Source organism: Condylura cristata, unplaced genomic scaffold (assembly GCF_000260355.1).
Source record: "Condylura cristata isolate star-nosed mole 26May11 unplaced genomic scaffold, ConCri1.0 scaffold00012, whole genome shotgun sequence".
NCBI lineage: Eukaryota > Metazoa > Chordata > Mammalia > Eulipotyphla > Talpidae > Condylura > Condylura cristata.
The window spans coordinates 22,529,340-22,552,818 of NW_004567113.1; the positions used below are offsets into that span (position 1 = coordinate 22,529,340).

The window sequence follows — 23,479 nt, forward strand, 5'->3', positions numbered from 1 at the left end:
GCCACCAGGGAGGGCCAGTTTTCTTGCCTTTTTGATAAAATATCTGACATGTACATTGTCTACCCACCTCTTCCATTACCTTTATCTTAAATTTTCTAGAACTACTGGATTAAAAACTTTCCTATGAATTCCATACTTTCTCATCTCCAAACTGAGTGCTTAGGAAGAGTAATACACAAGATGGCTTGATGAAGTATTTATTTGCACTCAGTGCATAAAAGGTATATTGTTTTCCTCCTCTGCATTAAACAATCTCACATGTATTTCTATGCCAGGCTGTGGAATAAGGATGACCCCTTCAAACATGCCATTACCAGCATCATCTTCTACTGAAAGGATTGTCCATGGTCGGGAAACAGCCCTAGAAGGGGAGTGGCCCTGGCAGGCCAGCCTCCAGCTCATAGGCGCGGGTCATCAGTGTGGAGCCAGCCTCATCAGTAACACGTGGTTGCTGACCGCAGCTCACTGCTTCCGCAAGTAAGATCACAGGGCTGCTGTGAGTCTTCTTTCCAGGTCAATAGTTGTTATTGATTCAGTGCCTGGGAAGAGTCTTGTTTCAACAGTTCATCCTTTGTCACACATAGAATGAACCCTGCCCTGTCCCCTAAAATGTTTGCTGTAGGCTCATCATGTTCTCCTCTCTCCCTTTCTCACTATCTGTAGTTGATTTAGATCACTCATAGGTTCTTACTGTATATTTTCCATATTATCATGCAATCTCGCCTATGAGATCAAATTATTTTAATGTAAAGACTATCACTTACTATTATATAGTAAGTCTAAAATCTTTACACAAAGAGAAAATTCAGCCCCTCCTGTCACTTTTTAAAGTCAGTCTTTTTATCTTCTTATAGTCATCCATTTTATTTTATAAAGAAAATCTCAGAGTTATCACTCCTGAAGCTTTTCCTTCCAACTGCATTATCCAGAGTTCTCTGCTTCAGCTTTAGCAACTTTAACTGGGGAAATTCAGCTGTGACAGTCTACACACAGAGACAGCCACAGGCACACGATTGCTCCAGGAGATCAAAAGTACAACATCTTTCCTCCCTGAAGCTTCACCATCACAGGAAAGAGATTTGATTTTTATTTTATTTTATAAGTATATTATATAAGTATATCTTTCCTCCCTGAAGCTTCACCATCACAGGAAAGAGATTTGATTTTTATTTTATTTTATAAGTATATTTTTTACATTATTTTTCATTTGTGCATTTTTTCATCTCAGTTGTAATCCCCATGGCCTTCACCACTTCACCCATGTGCCATCACTGTAGTCCCATGTGCTCTTCCCACCCCCATTTTAATCTTGTTCCCCTTTCCTCCTCCTTAGAATGTCTCAGGTTTATAGTTTTTAGTTGATGTTCTTTCTTTACTTTATTGTAATTTATCTCTCTCTCTCTCTATATATATATATGTATATGTATATATTTTTTTCTGATCCCTTATACTCCTGCTTTGAGTGAAAACATTCAGTATTTTTCTTTTTCATTCTGGGTTATTTCACTAAGCATGATCCCTTCCAGCTCCATCCATGTTGCTGCAAATGGCATAAGTTAATCTTTTTTGACTGCTGAGTAATATTCCATAAGATCCAGCAATTCCACTCTTAGGTTTCTATACAAAGAACATAAAAACAATAATTCAAAAGGACACATGCACTCTTATGTTTACTGCTGCCGTATTTACAATAGGGAAGATGTGGAATCAACCCAAATGCCCCAAAGCAGAAGACTGGATCAAAATGATGTAGCATATATACACAATACAATATTACTCAACAATCAAAAGACTTTTCATTTTTAAACTCTCAAAAGACAAACACTCTTAAGGCCTAGTCAATGACACTGCACACATGGTTTTAATAGAAACCAGCCCTGGTAACATTAGGTGGCTCTTTTACCATTTTTTGAGGAGTAAGGTCAAGTGGTTTCAATATGCCTACACTTTTCTTTATTGGTAGATAAGGAGGATGGCGATCAATTAAAAGGAACTGTCATTCTCCCAAACAGAGAGAATATGTTTATATGTGTACAGGCCCCCAAAGAACTTACGTCATGTCTTAGAAAAACCTGAGTCTCACTAATTTGTTAAGGTCTTTTGATATTTTCAGGTCCAATTATTTCTCCAGTCCTCACCCTTATGTTTTGGAAGAGAATTCCATTTTAATTTATATGTAATTTAAATAAAGAGTTCAATGGGGGGGATAATTTCAAGTAATTATACAATAGGAATATATTTGTGAAGGAAAAATATAAGGCACTTTAAAGAGAATATTACAGATACCCAATAACTTTTAAGCATCTGTTTTTTTATAGAAATAATGTATATTTTTAATGCATGTTTAAAGTGAATCTGAGATTTTAAATCATTATATTTAAAAATATTTAGTTTAAAATATTTTTTTATTAAATATATTTCATGTTTTACATCATTTTTTGGACAGTATTTATTTTCTCCCTTCAGGTGTAGTCCCTGTAATTCTCCCACCTCTGCAGCATCCACGATCCATCCCCATAGTCCTTTGTGCTCTTCCCTCCCCTGTTTTGACCCCTCTCCCTCCACCTCCTTGCTGCTGCCTGAAATCTATGGTGAGCTTGCAAGTTTTGTCTTTTTCCTGACCCTTTGCTCGATTCCTTTATATTCCACATATAAGTGAAATCGTCTGTTAATATCTTTTTCCTTCTAGTTAAATCAGTATCTTTGTGTCCATGAAAAATTATCCGTCTTTGTGAAACAGTGTGAGGTAGGGAAAAAGTCCTTGACACATGTTAGGAGAACTGGGCCACATCTCTCTGACCTTGACTAGCTGGCTAGGCCACCCACCTGTATAATCTGAGCCTCAGGTTCCTTATCCACAAAGTATATTGAACTGTAACTACTACATGAGGCTTTCTTTCTGGTTGTCAATACATGAAGAGATGGGGTATTTCTATTTTATCTACTCAAGTAGTTTATAAGCTTCTTAAGGCGTAAAGTACCAAGTCTTCATATTTCCAAGGATTCTAGTTTCCAAATGAATGCTTTGGCCCTAAGATTTCCAATTCAGATAAAGTTTTTTTGTTTTGTTTTTTGTTTTTTTAATGGAAGTGAAATTGTTTAGAGAACCATCTCTGGGATCTTGTAGAGTACTCTGAACATCACTGATCTCTTGTGCTTTTTTAAAATTACTCAATGTTTCTGAGTCACCAGCTCAGTAATTCTGAGTGAACATAGAAATCCATTTTATGAATTCTCCTTCATGTTATTTCCTTACATGGAGAATTTAAAGTTTTGATGTTTTCTAGCCATTCTTGATGGGGGATTTAGAAGAGATGAAACTGGGCTTTGGAAAAGAACAGGGAGGAAAAGGGATGATAGGACTAAATAGAATTTGTAACACAGCCCTGCGGGGAAGCAAAGCACGTGTGTGTGGAGAGCGAGCCTCAAAAATAGCAAGAGGAAATCACAAGGCAGTGACAGTATAACAACGTGACACTGAGTTAGGGAGGCTTAGCCTTGACACTGAGGCAAAGTTTAGGCTTAGGGCAGAGAAACAATGCTGTGTACATATGAGGGTTTGTGAAGCAAATTATACTTTGTCTCAAAGATCACAATAAGACTCAGTGCTAACAAGTGAGTGATGAATTAATAATGATGTTTCTGAGACAAAGGGAAAATGGCTCTTGGTATGCATATTATCCAAAACTAGTCAAAAGCAATTTCTACATGTTTCATTTAAAATACAGAAGAGAATCTGAAGTATTTCTAACAAATTAAAAGACTGAAAAATAATTGTAAGATACCCACTATCATTATCAACTCAAATAAACACGACATTTCATTACATTGCTGTTTTTTTTTTTTTTAATTATAGAGGGGTAAAGTATTTCTAAGGATTTTTATACTTTTGCTTGTATCATTAATATTTGTCACCTCATTTTTCCATATCATCAATTGCGAATTCTGTCATCTTTGGGGTTTTTCAGGAGCATAAATCCAACAGTTGGGGACAATAGTACTATCATATTTTTTTAAGGTTAAAATAAAGCACCACAAATCTTCCTTTAATTTTTTGCAGAAATAAAGACCCCCATCAGTGGATTGTTACTTTTGGCACAACCATAACACCACCTGCGGTGCAACGAAGGGTGGGAAGAATTATCCTTCATGAAAATTACCACAGAGAAACAAATGAAAATGACATTGCTTTGGCTCAGCTTTCTACCCGAGTTGAGTTTTCAAATATAGTCCAGAGAGTTTGTCTTCCAGATTCATTTATAAAGTTGCCACCTAAGACAAGTGTTTTTGTTACAGGATTTGGATCCATTGTGGATGATGGTGAGTAGTTAAACCTCATTTACCTGTTGAAGATTTGCCTTGAGTTTTAAAAGCTGCCTTAGGTAATCCCTCTTCAAACTTTTCATAAAAATAATATTGATGCTTCAAATGTGTATGACTGTGAGGAGAACAGGGTCCATAGGTCAAACTGTAAAAGGAATCAGGTCCCTAATCTTGAGACATTCAAAATTAACTGGAGCCAGTCTTATAAAGTGGGGAAGTGAATATAAAAGACAAAAGGAGAAAAATCTGACACTATTAGATTATAAGAATGGGCAGAATACTATGAGACTACATGAAGTGTGTGATTCCAAATTTTATATTTCCGGGATATAAATACTTTAGTTTAGTACATACTGCAAAACACAACTCCAGTGGTAGCATTTCCCCCCCTAAATTGTTCTTTATTTTAATGAAAACTCATAAAAATCACAAATGTGAAAGTAATTAAGAGTTTTCATTTTGGTTAGTTAAAAAATTAAATATTTTTCTTCTGTTCTACTTTCTAGGGGATCAAAGATACCACTTCTAATGATATATTTTGACTATCAGAACTTAAGATTTCTAGGTATTAGTTCATTTCTGCTTTAAAGGAGAATTGAATGTTTTAAAAGAATATGAAATATGAAATGGTTAAGATTTTTTCAGAGGTATCCTAAAGAAAGTAGGAGACAAATGCTTCTTATGTTTCTTATTATTTATTCATGACTATTATTTACTCACTTACTTTTTTTTCCAATGAAAGAAAATTGGTGTACACACTACATATTGCTCACTAATGAAGAGCAAATAAAGCTCCATCATAATCCCCTGTACCCTCTTCAAATTTTGCTCTTACCCCCATCTTTCCCTCTGTTACTTCACTTCTGCAATCAGAATCCAAGAGTTTATTTTGATTTTGTCTGTTAGTTTGCTTTTTTATTTTACATTCTATGTAGGAAGGAAATCATCTGGCATTTGTCTTTCTCCTTCTGACTTACTTTGTTTAGTGTCATCCCCTCATTCACTTTTTTCTAGATTTCATTTATTTTTTATAGCTGAGGAGTAGTCCATTGTGTATACAGTCCACATCTTTATCTAGTTATTCATCAATGGACACAGGTTATTTCTGGAACTTGGTTAATGTAAATAGTGCTGTAGTGACTACAGGGATGTATAGTTCTACTTGTGCTGCTTTTTCTATATTTTTCAGATAGATACCAAGAAGTGAAGTTGCTGAGTCATGTGGTAAATCTATTTTTTAATTTTTTTTTGAGGAAACTCCATAGTGTTTTCCAAAGAGGCTTCACCAGTTTACTTTCCCGCTAGCAGTATATGAATGTTTCTTTTTTCCTATACCCTCAACAAACTCGTTTTTTTTTGTTTTTTTTTTTTAAAGATTTATTTATTTGTGCATACAGAACTGGGGTAAGACCAGAGGTTCAGGGGCGGTGAGAGGCTTCATCAGAGACAGAGTGGGGAACAGAACAGGCAGATTGACGAAGTACACTGCTGAGGGGAGCAGCGGGCGGGTCAGGAGAGGTCTGCCACGCCATGTGGTCACCTCCGGGGCAGGCGGGAATCGAACTCATGCGGAAGCGGCTTTAGATTCTCAGTGTTGTGCTTTAACCCGCTGCGCCACCAGGGAGGGCCCTTTTTTGGTATTTTTAATATAGAACATTATCAAAGGTGATATATCACTGCAGGTTAGGTTTGCATTTGGGTTATAATAAATGTTGGTGAGCTCTTTTTCCACATACCTTTTAACCATCTGTATGTCTATTGAGGAAATATCTATTTAGTTCTTCCCATTTCTTGATTGAGTTATCTGTTTTGTTTTTCTTGTGGATAATAGCCTCATGTCAAATGATGTGCAATTATTTTCTCCCATTCAGTATTATTATTATTATTTAAGATTTATTTATGCATACAGAACTGGGGTATAGGCCAGAGGCACAGGGGCGGTGAGAGGATTCACCAGAGACAGAGTGGGGAGCACAGCAGGCTGACTGATGAAGTACACTGCTGAGGGGAGCAGCAGGCAGATCAGGAGAGGTCTGCCACATCATGTGGGTCACCTCCAGGGTTAGGCGGGGATCGAACTCAGGCTGAAGTGGCTTTAGCTTCTTAGTGCTGTGCTTTAACCCACTGTGCCACCAGGGAGGGCCACTTATTTTGCTTTTAACTGTAGTTTCTTTAGGTGCCCAGAACCTCTTTAGTTTTATATAGTTCCATTTGTTTATTCTGATCATGGTATCTCCTTTGACAGGTTATCTATTCTGGCTTCCCTTGCCATCAGAGTCTTTGGGCTCCTTAACTGCAGCCTAGCTCTGATATGAGCAGGTTCTACAAGTAGAATTTTTCCGGCAAGAGCAGAGTTACTGGGTTCAGGGGATCTGTGCACTCAGGAAAGAGGCAGATATCCTGGGTAATCACAATCCTTCTAGCAGCCAAGCTGCCTAGAAGCTCTTGGAGCCCACCTGGGGGAGGAGGACTGCTGTTTCAAAAGCTAGCTGGTTGCAAGCCGCAGGAGGAAGCTCTGACTCTGGCCTGCCTTCAATCAATGAGGTTTGCAGAGCCAAGATGGGTAGAAGTGGGTGTTTCTCAAGGACCTTGGTAGCTGGTTGGGCATATTCTGATATCCCCAAGTTCCACAAACAAAATTTTCCTGCATGCTCAAGCATTAGCAGTTACTGCATGTTGGTGCTAACTGGTTGTATAAGAACTGACTGGAAGCCACAAAAGCCCCTGATGGGCAAGGGATAAGATGATTCACCCTTTGATTCTGGCTTCTCAACTGATTTTAATGAGTACAGCATTCACTAGTGTCAGAACTCCACAGTGATCAGATTGCCAAGAGAAAGTGTCTAGAAGTGGGAAGAGGTTAACACAAAGGTCCTGATCCTTCTCCATCCTGAACTCCCCTTTTTTAGTTAAACTATATCTTAATTTAGCTTTTTTTTTTTTCTGGACAGAGCTCTATTATATGTAAAATTTCTCAAATACTCCATGCATCTTCAACTTGAATTTATGAGAAGTTGTTATGTCTCTTCACATTTTCTTCCCTTGCTAATAACTCACAGCTACTCACTGATAACTTCAATCTATACCCCCAGCATCTGTTCTATTTCTGATGCTTCAATACATCTCTAAGTTGGCAGCACACTACAACCTACATTAGGGAAATAGTTCCATGTAATTCATGTCCTGGTTTCTAGTTGAATCTATTTTGGAAAAACCAGAGCTTCCCTAAGTCTTGACATCCATAAATGGAAAAATGTGTCTCTTGAACAAGATTGGTATCATAAGCTTTCTTCTCATGAAAAAAAAAAAACTATATTGCATATCATTTCAAGGATAGCTTGAAGACCCATAAAATATAATATCAGGTATTATTATGGAATCTTGAATGTATATAGTTATGATGAAGAACATAAATTTAGTTAATAATTATGTTAATAAATATATCTTGTAAGTTTACTCTTAGAAGTATACTGTTTATATGCTTTTCATGTCTTAAATATATTTGTATTCAAAGAATATATTTTTGTTTTTGTGTTTATTGGTGTAAAGGACCGACACAAAATAAACTTCGGCAAGCTAGGGTGGAAACCATAAGCACCGATGTGTGTAACAGAAAGGATGTGTATGATGGCCTCATAACTTCAGGAATGTTATGTGCTGGATTCATGGAAGGAAAAGTAGATGCATGTAAGGTAAGCCCAAAGTCAAGTCAAAACTTTAAAAGCAAAGTTTGCATTTAGCTTTTCTAACTGTGCATATGTTTCATCTGGTAGGAAAAAATATGCCATCACTTTCACCAAGAATTCTTTTTAATAACCATAACAAAAGCTGAGTGTCTACTCTGTGCCAAGTGCTAAGAACTTTTTGCACATCGTTTAGTAGAAGAAAATCAAAGCTGCAGTATAATTGTACATATTTTATAAATTATGATATGAGTTGCACCATATTTCTAGTTTACAAACTAGTCTTACAGTTACTATATTACTATTTCCTTAAACAAAATTGTAAACAAAAGACAGAAAAACCTCTCCTATGACAACTTTATTTGAGATTATCACCATCTCTTGCCTACTCTCCAAGTATCTCTACTTCTCTCGTTTTTAAGGACATTGACACCCGAAATAGACCCATTTAGATGCTGGATTCTCATTTCTTGACCACCTAACCTGCAGTGATCCTTAGTCCCCCTCATTTATTTCAGTCCTAGGGTCACACCTTGAGCCAAGACACAAGAAACTCTTCCAGCTCCCAAACACTAATTCTCCAAATTTTTTTATTTAACAACTATCCCTAATCCTTCCTGCCTGCTTCTGAACTACTTCAGCTGTCTTGGACACAGTCTCTGTTACAACCCCAACCTCTTAATCCTTACTCCCCAACAAATACTACATACATGTATAGTCTTTGTTTCCCTCCCATTTTATTTTTCCCTTTAGCTTTTGTCATCATCTGGCATGCAATGTATTCGATTTACTGTCTGTCTATTCCACTAAACTAGAATGTAAGTTCCATGAAGGCACAGATTTGAAGAAATATTCTTTATTTGTTGCTGTATTAACAAAATTTAAAATGGTGCTTCACACCAGTATTTATTGACAATAAAATATTATCGTTTCAACTTCATAGCAACCTATAGACCATCGTCTTTCTGCTTTTTCTCATTCCACGGCCTTTCCTTTCTTCCATCTTATTTTTTTCCAGCTTAAATTTCACTATCAGCTGTTTAATACTTTTGTACATACTCTAGGTCACTTTATTGCTATCTTTTCATTATTCCTGTCTGACAAAGCCCCAAACCCGCAAGATGTCAAATATACTCTCCCCCCACTTAGCCCCCACCTCCCATCTGGGAAGTCAAATGAAATACAACAGAAAACAGCAGTTTCATTACAGGTTCCAGAATAAACATGGTAATCAACACTATTTTTCCCCAAAATCTACTTTTCTTTGAATTTCCCCCAATATTTTCCACTTTAACTATTAATTATTTTCTACCTCTTTATTTTTAATTTGTGTTTTTTTTGTTTTCCAGTTTTCAAAAGCAAGTAGAAGTCATGAAAGGGAAATGTCCTCCTTCTTTCCAGCACAAAAATTGCATAACTGCCTTCATCTGGACCTATTTTTTCACAGTCAGCTTAGATCACAACACGAAAGCTGCTTCTTTGCTAAAACTAGTTGCTTCTCTGTTCAGGGTCCCCTCCTTAGTGGCCTTTTAAGGGAGATTTCTCAGCATTTTTTCCTACTCAACTTTTTTGTTGTAACTAGATCCTTGCCTACTCATATCTCAAGATAGAGGAGGGAAAAAAAGGTAAACTATTATTTCTACACCCATTATCCCTGCAGCTAGCACCCTGTCTTAGGTTTTTTACCATAAATATTTGGGAAAATGTCTACATCTATTTTATCAGTTTCTTGCCTTCCAATAGCATTCAGATTATTTCATTTTGATTTCTCCCTATTTCATCAAATAGTTCTTCCCAAAGATTCTAATAACCCACAACAGATGTTTTACATTCCTATTCTTTTTGATTTTAAAATTCTTAGTAGTGTTTAGCAATATTTCTTACTCTCTTTTTTGAATACTGCCTTCCTAGATTTTTAATGATTTTCACTGTACATCTCTACTCCTCCTGTCTCCTCTATGGTTCATTCCATTATTCCAATCATTACAATTCAATCTGTTCTATATCCGTTCCTTGTTTTATTCTGTACTTTCTTACTGTAAGATCTAGTTCTAGTCCCAACCTCCATTTGATCTCCAGATACATATCCAACCTCTTGACAGCTTCAATCGGATATTTCAAGTCATCTCAAATTCAAAATATTTCACCTGATTCTGCTCGTATTCACTGCCTTATCCGATCCTCTTCTTCTGTATCTCTGTGAATGACATCCCTTTTATTCTGTTAAATATGCCAGAAAACTAGAAGCCATCATTAACTTTTCCTCCCTATTCCATATCCAAATATACAATTGATCACCTAATCCCATGGGTTTTACCTCATTAAGTATCTCCCATCACTTCTTGCCCTCATACTTACTATTACAACCCTAACCCCACCCCACCAACCCCACCTTCATCCCCAGCTACATAAACCATTCAGCTAATTTTCTTATATTCTCTCTCGCTCTTGCTCCTTTAATGTACTGGTCACATGAAATTCAGGATGTTTCTAATATGATGCTAATCTTACCCTGCTGATCTCTATAATAAACACTTTCGTGACTACCTTCAGTCTTAAGATAAAAATAAAATACTTTTAAGAAGAACCAGAGTTCTTTATAGCTTACTTCTCTCTTTCCAGTCCCCATTAAAAACCATTTGGCCCCTTGTAGTCTTCTCTTCCGTTCCTATTTATTTTCAGGACTTTGTATATGCAAGGCTCTTCATGTCCAACGCATGTTATACATTTCTGCCTAGAACACATTTCACCCCTACCCTCCCGTCCCAGTTAAATCCTTTTCCTTTAAGCTACCAGGTCCCTTATATCTCATTAGGGGAAACTATCCTGACCCTCCTGACCTCCCGTATCGTGTTTCCATAGCACTTATCATCATTGTGATTTTTCATTTATTTGTGGATTTAATATGTTTCTAAACCTAAATTTCAAGTTTTATGAGTATTTTGGTCACTGTATTTCTCACTGGCCATCAATATACCTGGAATGCAGAATTGGAACTCAATAAATGGTGGCTAAAAAATTTAAATAAATGAGGTGAAAGAAGCTCAGAAGGTTAAGTTTCTTACCATAGTTCACATGTCAGTAATCAATGGAATGAATCTGAAACCTGAACAGTTCAACTGCCATGACCACCTTTTTAACTGTACATGTCTATCTATTTACTTAAATATACTCTAAAACATATCAAAGGAGACGTATATATAATGCAACAAGCAAGCTAAATTAGAATTTGGTGAGAAGTGAGGAGGAGACCAAGAGCAGGTCCTTAAAGTATCATGAATGGCACAGCAGACCTCTCTGTCGATCTGCCTGTTCTGCTCCCCACCCTGACTCTGGTGAATCCTCTCACCACCCCCAACCCCGGCACCTCTGGCCTGTACCCCAGTTCTGTATGCATAAATAAATAATAAATCTTTTTAAAAATATAGTGACCAGGCGAGAAAACAATAAGAATAATGAACAGCCATATACCAGAGACATTCTGTGGGGGTGGAGTGGGAAATGGGATAAAAAACTGGGGGGTGGTGGTGGTGAGGGAAGTGCATGGGACTATGGTGATGGCACATGGGTGACTCGGTGATGGGAAGCCCACGGGGATTACAATTGAGATGAAAACAAAAAGTACAAAATGATGTAAAAATAAACTATTTTTAAAATTAAAAAAAAATATATATATATACATATACATATATATATATAGTGAAGCTAACTTTATTCAGAAGAGATCATCAAAACTTTCTGCCTAAGCCTACAAATACTAACCACATATTTAAAATTTTATATTTATGCTTACTAAAACATAAAGTATCTAGTCCATTAAAAGGAAATCCAAGAATGCTAAGCCAGAAATAATGTAACCTTCTCTATGACTTAATCATTCTAGAACAATGAACTTAAAACTCTAGCACAAAATTTTAACTCATTTAAGAAAACAAATGCTTTTCTCTAGTCCTGCTGCAACTTCTATACATCATTTTCCTCTCTTTATTTTGTAGATGAGAGATAATTTCAGTGACTTTTCTACTGAATTTGAAGTAATACTTTTAAATGTTTTTGTTTTTTTCTGCAGGGAGATTCTGGTGGACCTTTGGTTTATGACAATCGTGACATTTGGTACCTTATTGGTATAGTAAGTTGGGGACAGTCATGTGCTCTTCCAAAAAAACCTGGGGTCTACACAAGAGTGACTCAGTATAGATCCTGGATTGCCTCCAAGACTGGTATCTAGTGTGAACTTTCCAGAATTATAACCACAGTGCATGGACCTGAAATCACACATATTGTTGAGTATTTATATTCATGAGGTTTGGACCAGTGCTTTTGTTGAATGTCAGGATATCCTCCAGGCTCAGAACTAATATCATATCACCATGTGATCTTTGCATACCTGAGACTGAATTCAACCCTCTATGAAAAAGACACAGCAAATTGCAGTAGAACTGACCCTCGCTCACAGGGCAACTGTTCTATTGATAAGATGAAGACTTGCAAAGTTTCTCCCAAGGGAGGATGGGAAATGTAATTTTTCACAATATATGAGAGCTGCCAAAAACTTACCTCATATAATCCCTGGAGTACCTGTGACTCTTCTAGCAAACACCAATCAGCATCTTCCCCGAAGAGTCAGAGCTTCATTATTCCAGGAATGATGACCGGCTATTCCGTAGCTAGAGTGGAAAAGCATGGCATTTTGTAATATAACTTGATCTCTGACTTGGATTTATAAATGTTAATAGAGAGCATTATCACGAACAGCAAGAGTTGCTGTTTAAAAAAATGTTTACATGTGTCTGACTTTGCTGTTAACATTGTTATACACAGGCGCTGGCTTCAGGAGGCATGTCGCATTGTTAAAACATTTCTGACTCATCTTTAACAGCATCTTGCTTTCCATATATAAACTGGAGTTAGATCACAAAGGAGTGAAAGCAACTTTTGGGACCTTTTCTCCATCGGTACAAGGAAGATCAAAATCGCTGATAGGAGCTAGGTTAACAGGGTTGTTTTCAAACGAATAATAACAGGACTGTCATATGAATTTTGGCTGAATGAGCTGTCTGCTTATTTAGCAGTCTCTACAACAGGAGGTGGTAACTGATGCTCTGTATGTCTTCAGTTTCTTCACAGATCAGATTTCTTTAAGAATGTCAGGCTGACAGAGCTGATCTTTTTGAAGCATACAAGGCTGTGCCTGATAATTATGCTCAACATAAATGTTTGCGATTATGCAACGATGCCACCATGAGTTTTAAAGATCAATTGTCTTAATTTGTGAAATGAGTGAATGACTTTGGGGCTTAAATATAATGTATAGTGGAGGAGAGCACAGGCTTTGGAATCACACTGCCCAATCTTGAATGTTGGCTCTGCCCTGTTTGAGCTGTGTGTGCTTAGACAGGTTTCTTAACATCTCTGTGATTAGTTCTCTCATCTCTATGCTAATACCTACCTCATGTGGTTGTTATGAGGATAAATGTATTAATAAAGGTAAAGAACTTGGAATAGTGTCTACACAGAGGAAGCTCTCAAAATGAACAACTTAAATTATTGATGTGCATTGGACTCAATAAAACAGTACTTTTTATTTTTTTATTCATAGTTTTAAATATTGTTATATGGGTAATATTGGTTTACAACATTGTATATGGCTCAGATTATATAAAATCTCACCACTATGGTTGTATGATACCACAGTATACTGACAAAAAGGGACCTATAGTCTTCCACCATAGTCCAATATGCCCCCTTCGTCTTTCCTCACCATTCTCTCATTCCCTTCTCGTATCTCAAGTTTGGCTGTCTTGTTTCTAGAGACCGATTTTGGTTTGATATTGGCTGACTCTTTGTTTCTTTATATTCCACATGTGAGTGAGGGAAGCCATTCAGTATTTGTATTTTCCGTCTGACTTATTTCACTTATCTTTATCCCCTCCTGTTCTATGCCTGTTGTAACAACTGAAAAGAGTTCATCTTTTTTTTTTTTTTTAATATCTAAGCAGTGTTCTACTGTAGGAAACTCAATTACTATAATTACTGTAAATAGTGCTGCAATCAACACTGAGTGTATATCCCCTTTGAATAAGTGTTATTTCATTCTTTGGGTTGAAACCTAAGAGTGGAATGGCTGACTCATCTGGCAGATCTATTTTCAATATTTTGAGAAATCTCCATACTATTTCCCACAGGGACTAAACCAGTCCACATTCCCACGAAAAGTTTTTTGCCTTGTGATATGGGCTATACTCACAAGTGAGATGGTATCTCATTATGGTTTTGATTTGCATTTACCCAATAACAAGTGTTGAGCCTTCTTTTCATATATCTGCTGGTCATCTGTATGTCTTCTTCAATGAAATATCTAAGCTTTCTGTTCATATTTGGGGGAGGGGAGGTTATTTTTGTTGAATTATATTAGTTCCTTATAGATTTTGGATATTAGCTCCCTATCAGATGTAACATTTGCATATATTTTTTCTTTGATTTTTTTTTATTTTAATGAGTTTCTTTCATTGTGCAGAAGCTTTTTAGTTTGATGATAGTACTGTTTATTTGCTTTTTTTAATCTGTCGTAGGAGGTGAGTTGCCAAATACATCACTAAAGCCAGTGCCATGGAGTGTTTCCTTCTATGTATTTTATGGTTGAAGGTCTGCCAACCAAATATTTAATCCATTTTGAATTAATTTTTATATATGATGTGAGATAGTAGTCTGTTTTATTCCTGTATGTGTGGCTACTCAGTTTTCCCTGCACCATTTTTTAAAGAGACTTTCCTTTCTATAAAGTATGTTCTTAATTCCTTTGTCATAGAAAAACAATCCCTTTTACTATTGTATCAAAAAGTATTAAACACCAATATAATAGGTGAAGCACCTATATAATGAGAGCTATGACACATGTCTTCTAAAAAAAAAAAAATGGGCCCCCCTGGTGGCGCAGCGGGTTAAAGCACAGCACTAAGAAGCTGAAACCACTTCCGCATGAATTCGATTCCCGCCTGCCCCGGAGGTGACCACATGCTGTGGCAGACATCTCCTGACCCGCCTGCTGCTCCCCTCAGCAGTGTACTTCATCCATCTGCCTGTTCCGCTCCCCACTCTGTCTCTGGTGAAGCCTCTCACCCCCCACTCTGTCTCTGGTGAAGCCTCTCACCGCCCCTGAGCCTCTGGCCTGTACCCCAGTTCTGTATGAACAAATAAATAAATCTTTTAAAAAAAATGAAAGAAAACACAAAGAAAATGATAGATATCCCTTTCAGTTCATAGACTGGAAAAATTAACTTTAATGAAATTTCCATCAAAGCTTCAATAGCATTTTTTCAAATAAATAAATTAAACATTACTGAAATTTGTATGCAAACACCAAATTTATATGGAACCCAAATAGCCAAAGTAATTCTGACCAAAACTGGGGGGGGGGGGTTTAGAGGGAGGAAGAGTGGAATTACTCCAACCCTAGAATTCTAGTTATGCTATAAAGGTATAGGTAATAAAGAATATGGTATTGGCATAAATATTGACACACAAAAAAAAGGAGTAAAACTGAGAACCCAGAAATAAGTCCACACATATATGAAAAATTTACTTCTCAAAACTGCCCCATGCTTCTTTCAAAATCATATGATTCTATAGTGTTTAAAGTTACCTTGTTAAAAAAAACAAAACCCAAAAAAACCTGGTCAACTTCATTTTCAATTTCACACATTAGGTTTCATTATACTTCCAACTACGTTTGCTTACGAGCAAGTAGTGTCAGGATCATGGTCACCATGGCCAGGGTGACAACAGAGAAACAGGTGTATTCATCTCTTGTCTCAAATGTCAGACCTCATGTGCTAGATTTGTTGCTTTTGTTGACCAGAGGAAAATCTACCTATTTCTTTATTGACTGAAAGTTATTAACACAAGAATAAATGTAAACAAGATAAATCAAACTAAGACAATTTCTATTTGTTATTAACACCTCCATGTTAAAATATCAAAAAAACCCAAAAGGATCCTCCAAACATATTTTCCTTTGAAAAAGAAAATGTCAACAAATGTCCAAGTTGATGTCTACTAATCACTAAATACCACAGAATGTGCAGAGTAAAATCTTAAATCTTCACATTTTTTTCTATAGAGAATTTCCAGAGTTTTCTGGAAGATATTTAGCAATTCAAAATGTGCTTGGCTGATGATAAATATTTTAATATTAAAATTAAGTACAGCCTTTTGTTGATAGAGGCAAACAAATCTGTCTTGAGCAAAATCCATTTTCTACTATGTAACATCTATAATGAGTATATGCTTTTGTATAACTATATATGTCGTAAGACTGTGATCACTTTTTGGACATAAGAGTCTGGGACATTGTACACTGAGTTAAATAGTTAAGGTCTGAATTCAATTCAATGACACTGTAATACAAATGAGAGGAAAAAGAACATGTAATCTGAGAAATGGGAAAGGCAACATTTAAACAGAAGGCATGTGTCTTTTTTTAGTTTGATACCTGACACGTTGAGTGGCCTTGCAGGAATGGTGGCAATTTTACCCCATATTTTCCATCTACCTCGTAGCATCGTTATGAGGCTTTCTCTTAAATTATAAACTTGAAAAGTCAAAGAATTTTGAAACTTGTTTTAAAAAGGCAAAATATGTTGTTGTAAACCAATATCTGTACAAATGATGCTGTGAATGTTTTAAGATTGTAAAGAAGTTTTTTTTTAACAGAAGTAGCATTTTTATTTATCATAGTCTGTGAATTTTTCAAATATACTGTGATTAAAAAAAGTGAGCCTTGGCTTTCCTTCCTTTGTTCTGAGTACTATAGCATTCACATATTTCATAGAAAAACGTCTTTAATTTGTATGACTCATATTTTTGTTTTGTTTTGTTTGACTCATTGTTTAAAAGGAAAGGACACATTTACTAAGCTGACCACAAACAAGTAAATTTGGTTAAAATAAATATTTTACAATTAACATATATTTGTATAATTATTTGCAATCACTATTTTTGAATTGATACATCACTGCAAAAACCTTTGCCAGAATGTCAGACTAACTTGATATCAACTAACTAAATTTTATATGAGGGTCATGTACAATAAGTATGGTACCCTCCCCACCCTCAGTCCATGATTCTACCACCATACCAAGTGAAGACTACTCTGAGCAATATTCTTTTCTCTACTTGGTTTATTTCCAGTAAGTCTGTGGTGTCGTCTTCTTTCCATTTGGCTGTTTGTCTTCCCTACTGGCTTAACACCTCTCAACTTCCCTCTTTCTCAAGTGGTTCCTCTTAGTCTTGCTTGCTCCTCCTTATTAAAATTTTCCTGTACCATCAACCTTTTCACAGAATATTCCCCATGATCTTACTCAAGTCTGGATATCACTATCTAAAACATCATTTTATGGCAGTCCTTTAATTGTGATCCTGTTATTTCTCTCTAGCCCCAATGTTGAGCCAGAATTTTAACTTCCAACAAAAGCTTACAAATATTTTTATAATCGCTCAGCAATTATTAATGCAATTATAAAAATATATACCAGTTTTACTATATGAAAACACATTACTCATCACAATACTGCTGGAGTACATGAATGGTAAATTTTAACTAATTTATTGACTTTATTAAACATATAGTTAAAAATTTGAAAATAATTTCTTTAGTATTGTGGGGGATATTGTGGTTGAAGCTTCTGCCCTAACCCTACTATGACCATGACCAGATATCATAGCTATGACCAGTGATTCTCCAGATGGGTATCATCTAATCCTTTAAAAGTAGAGAATTTTCTTTTCTGGTAGCAGAAAAATCAAAGAGATTCTCCCAGTGAAAAGATTCACTGTTGCTGTTTGCAGCTGAGGGAAAAAAATCATCAAAAGATTCAGGCAGTCTCTAGAAGAAAAGGGCAATGTAGAAGGACAGGCAGCAAAGCAACGGCACATAAGTCTTTCTGTAGAGTTCAATCCTGTCAATAGCCTCAATGAGTTGGTCAGTGATTCTCTACTACAACCTCCAGTTAGGAGTTGGGCTAAATCCACACCTTGCTTTCAATCTTTGAAACATTAAACAGAGAATGGAGTGAGTTCACTCGATTTCTGACCTACAGAATAAAAATTGATAATGGCTCCTCTTAGAGGGCTACATTTGTAGTAATTTGTTACACAGTAATAGAAAACTGATAAAGGTACAGAACATTTACTAGCCAATTTAAACATTTTTCTATATGTTCATTGATTACAATGATATATTCTTGCTTGATTAAAAAGCTTTTTTTTTTCTCAAAATAAAAAAGGGACTAAAGTACCAAAATGAATATTGATTGACAAAATGAAAGACACTAAGTAGACTGTCAAAATGTTTGCAGGGTTTGTAAACTGTTTACAAAGACATCACAGAATCTGGTCTCAAATTTTTTACTAATAGGAGTAATGTGTCTATAAACCTGAAAATAAGCAAAATTAGAACTAGATACCTACATATGGGGAAATCATGTGTCCAAGGTTATTTGGGTAGTATAAAAGCTAGGAAATCTAGTGGAAAACCACCTGGAGCAGTTAGATTATATGCTGTCAGAGTCTATGAACCCTGTGTACACATATTCTAATTAGATGACTGGAATTTATAGAGGGGTGAATTTTTAATTGGGAACTGCCAAAAAGAGAAAAGTTAATATTTTAGACATACTGCAGATATACAAAGGCATAAAAAAAAAAAAAGAGGCTTGCAGTGACAAAAGAAAACGTGTGGTTAAGTCAAGAAGCTAGACTTTACCTTAGCTAAAAAGGATGAGGTGGAGTAAGGAGACAGCTGACGAATACCTTTAAAATAACATTTGGCACAAATATAATTTTATTTTCCTAGCTTAAAGCTGGATTCCCCTTGAGAAGACACTAGTTAGTGGGCAGACATGAGCAGATGTAAGAAAAGCAATTCAAGGACCTATCACACATTTTATGAAAACCTCTGATCTTATTTTACGCAGAGCTTGAAGGCCAGACTGGCATTCAAGAAATATCACCTCTTGAAAGGCAGACTCAAAAGTTGAAGTATTCAAGGGTGTTGCTTAGATTTTGGATACAACATTGTTTCTCATTTAATTTTAATTATGCAGAACCAGGAAATTTTTACTTCCTACCACAAAGACCAATTAAGTGATTCTTCACCTCAAATCATACTATTGGCTAAAGGTGACCCATCCCAACTTGTCAAACTAGTTTACTTTAAATCCTCAAGCATTCTTTCTTTACTCTGGTTACAAGTCTGAAAGAATGTTCAGGATGCTCATTTGATGAGAAGTCACAAAGCAGCAGAGAGGTGGAAGAGTTTGCATTCTCAACAGTGTGCCATGTATCAGTAAGTGTAATTTTATTTCATTTGAAAGATTTGTTTCAGATTTGTGGTTTCCAATTCAAGAAATGATGAGAATTTAAATGTCTGTATTCTCTACTGTTTGGGAGAAAATAACAACATAATAATGTTAATGTTCTGTCTCAGAAAACCATGCTAGCAATTTTATATTTAGTCTTTGAAAAGTTTAACATGTTGGATTTTAGTTGGAAAGTTTATGTGGAAATGAGCTAATCACAGAGAGAGGCAGGAAAAAGAGGGTAAAACTAAGTTTTTAGGAATGAAAGGTTGGGGCAAAAAGAAAGAATTTTCCCCCAAATCTAGTGTTTAGAACATATACTGCTATTTGTGGTTTTTCTAAATTACGACCTCTTACATTGTAAAAACAGTAAATATATAGAGTTGTATAGGAAATATAGTATTTTAACCCCCATTCTAAAACTGATCAATTAAAATTCATAAGGAAATAAGAATTTTAATATCCATTGTGAAATTCTTTACTTTCTAAAGTAAAATATTAAGAATATAAAAAGTATTTGTATTTAAGAATATAACAAAAACATGAGACTAAGATTTATTTAATGGTCCTGGAAGTCTATAAAAAATAAATCTTAAAAGAGTGGTTTTTTTTTTCCCCACTCCCCTGTGATCCATTTTATATTTTTCTACATTTTGAACAGATTCTTTATATAAATGTACAATGACAGTTTGTACAAATTACTCAAGAAACTGAAGGAATTGCAAATGCACTATACTGTACAAGAGTAGTACTCTTATTTATTGGTAATAATTGAGCACTGTGTATAAAATCTAACTAAGTACACAAGGATTTCTGGGCCACAAAACCTCTAACAGATTTAATTCATTACAATCATTCAAAATGTTTCACATTTTCTCCCATCACTTTAGAACCACAGATTAAGATTAAGGTTGTTAAAGGGTAAAACAAATTAAACAACTCTTCCACCCCCAAATTTTCATATTTAGTTGCTCTTATTTCTAGAACTGGCACATTAGAAATTTGCATTTTAAATGGAATTTAATAGAAATAGAATGATCATTCGTATTGATATTGCTTTTATTTTTACTTAAAATATTTCCCTTTTGTAGAGGAAAATTGATGATTTCATATCACTAATAATTTAGTTAATCCAAGCTCTTTGGTATCTTTAATATATTTGTTTATTCCAGAATTACTATATGCAAGTCACCATTTTTGGCATTGGAGGGTTAGGAAGGAGTATTCATACAGCTTTAACTCAGTTTCTCTTAATGCGTGTGTAAATGTCAATGCTGTGTTATAGCCGGTTAAAAGGAAAAGAAATCTACCAGAAAAATAAAGAGAGAAATGAAGATAAAAAAAGCGGAGAGAGACAAGACAAATAGAAGAAATGAAAATCTGGCAAAATCAAAAGCCTACATCTGAGCAATAGATCAAGAACCCATCTGGTCCCCTCCATTTCTATTACTTTTCATTTTCAAATGGTCTCTTTCATATCCCAAATCCTTAAAAATTCTATGATACCACATCCTATTCTGAAAACTCTATATTTACTCTATAGATTTATGTCACATTGGCTTTGGTTTTCTCTTACATTGTAGCTCACAGGAAGTAAAGGGTGACCATGTGAGAAGTGCAGGGGGCATGTTATTGAAAAAACATCCTCACTCTTTTGATTTATAATTAATGCCTGGGTGTAAATAAGACTCACAGTGCTTTTTCAATCTAGTATACACAAATAAATATTTTCATCTTCTGAGTAATTTAAAAACACATACACCTTCTTTGTTGTATATGCCAGTACCCTGTAGAATGCTTGCCACATCTGTCAGTTATGCCATTTAATTATTCTTCAAATTTACTTGGAACCAACTAATCTTTAACAAACTCTGTCTGGTTTTCTCTATTTGACTCAACTGAGTTCTATGCCACAAGGTAAGAAGAAGTTTTACACTGAACTATTTTGGTGGCTTTTCCATAAGCTGCTCTGGACTTTAGTTACAAATAGGTGTAAACACATATATAACACTGCCCAGGTTTTTTTTCTACAAATGAAAAATTATGAAATAAATTCCTTGGATGATTGCAGTCTTACCATGAGATTCTGTAGAATTTTACATTTCTCTTTGCCTCACTTAGAAACACTAGTTTTTGTGTTTAATCTTTGTCTACCTCACTCATTAATGCCAGTGTACACTCTTCACACTTGTAAGTCAAATTGGTTCTTTGAGACTTTTATTTTTCTGCTCTCCACCTCTTTTTCTTCCTCACTGCAGACCTTATAGAACCATGATTATGTTCTCCACTTACTGAAGACTGTCTCTTGCTTCCTTTTTCTCTACTTCAAACTCTACATTTACCCTACGTAGCATCAGAAGCCATGTGGATGATCAACATCCTAGACATTTATTTCCTTAATCTTTTCGTCTTACCTTCAAACACTAGTCTCATTTCCACTCCCTAGACTTTGTCATAACATGAAGTTATTCTTTCTCTGAATCATAGCTTTTGACAACTGTCACTATCCTAACCTTTCTTCTTACAATCTTAGTGATTAATAATGCATCAGGTTTTTTCTCTTCTTTATTCTTTTGCTCTTTCAATCCATACATTTTTCATATCCATCAGTTGCCACCCATACCAATCACATCAAGCATACAAACACACACAAATATCTTTGATTATATTATGACCTATAGGTACAAAATTTGAACAAAATTTTAAATGATATTTCATATCCCACTAAATTGTCATTTAATTTTTCTACCACCCATACTTGGCCAAATTTTATGAAGAATGTAACCTTGTCAACAGTGACTCACTGGTAAAGAACACTCCACAAAACCTTACAAATACATAGGAGCTGCCGATTCCTATAAGCCTTCAACTCTACCCATATTTCTACCACAACCCCTTAATCAATATTCTCCTTTGCCATAATAACTATTTCCAATTTCTCTCAGTTCCTATTACCAGCCTCCCTGGAATGTATCCACTACTTCATAGAGATAATGTCATCACTCAGTTAAATGACAATTCTTTCAACTTCCTAATATTAAACCAAAAATCTGTCCTAACGTTCATTCATACTTTTAAGAAAAGTGCTTGTGTATGACCAAGTTCTCCAATTCATTAGGTTGAAATATATGAACATATATAAATTTATGACCACTTCTGAACTTAAATACTAGTTTCACATGGGTGAAAATATCACAGAGGTATCTAAGTCATAAAAAAATGAGATCAATGTTATTTCAACTATACTCAATCATCATCAAGGACAAGTCGGCATTTGGTAAAGGAATAAAATAAATATGATTTTTGCTAAATGAAAGAGTGTGGGAAGGGAAGAAAGGAGGAAGGAAAGGTGCACAATAAGTAGTAAAAAATTTAATACAGGACTGTCCCTGGTGGCACAAAGGGTAAAGACCCAGCACTGCAAGCTAGCTGCAGCTGCTTCAGTAAAATTCAATCCCCAGCCCTGGAGGTGACCCATATGGCATGGCAGACCTGTCCTGACCCACCCGCTGCTCTCCGAAGCAGTGTGCTTCATCAGTCAGCCTGTTCTGCTCCCCACTCTGTCTCTGGTGAAGCCTCTCACCACCCCTGCATCTCTAGCCTGTACCACAACTCCTTATGCATCAATCAATAAATAAACCTTTAAAAAAATTATACAATTTAGAATTAAATGTTTATCACAGGTAAAGTCAATGTGCTTTATCAACATTACTAGAAAGACCAATATTCATATTGCCGGTGATATATTAGATGACATTATGTAGGATTCATTTTAATACATAAAACATAAAACAGAGCTGTTGTGGCAGCCTAAATAGTTGGTAATATTACAGTTAGGGATTGCCTAAATTAAAATTACTCTATTAAGAACTTTAAGAAATTTGTCTAAAAGGCATTAGTGCAAAAACTTAATTATGTTTCCCCCTGCCATAACAAGTGAAATTTGGATAAAAATCCTAACAACTTAAAGAAAATACAATTAATTTTTAAGTGTGAAAGAAAAATGAACAGTTTAGAACACTTGGGTGAGGTCATAAAGATGAGTACATTCTTATAAATAGGGAAGTAGAAAAAAACAATTGTAGCCTTGGAATATTTGGCAGACTAATAATAAAA

The 23,479-nt window shown here is 35.5% G+C and overlaps 1 protein-coding gene across 1 annotated transcript in view; it reads left to right on the forward strand.

Annotated features, from left to right (window-relative positions):
- TMPRSS11F (transmembrane protease, serine 11F) overlaps positions 1–12,234 on the forward strand; it is a 46,800-nt gene extending 34,566 nt beyond the window's left edge. The window contains exons 7-10 of the mRNA XM_004681259.1: positions 276–477; positions 4,061–4,320; positions 7,873–8,015; positions 12,076–12,234. Coding sequence (XP_004681316.1) covers positions 276–477; positions 4,061–4,320; positions 7,873–8,015; positions 12,076–12,234 — 764 coding nt within the window. The remainder of the gene's footprint in view (positions 1–275; positions 478–4,060; positions 4,321–7,872; positions 8,016–12,075) is intronic.
- The last annotated feature ends 11,245 nt before the right edge of the window (positions 12,235–23,479 follow it).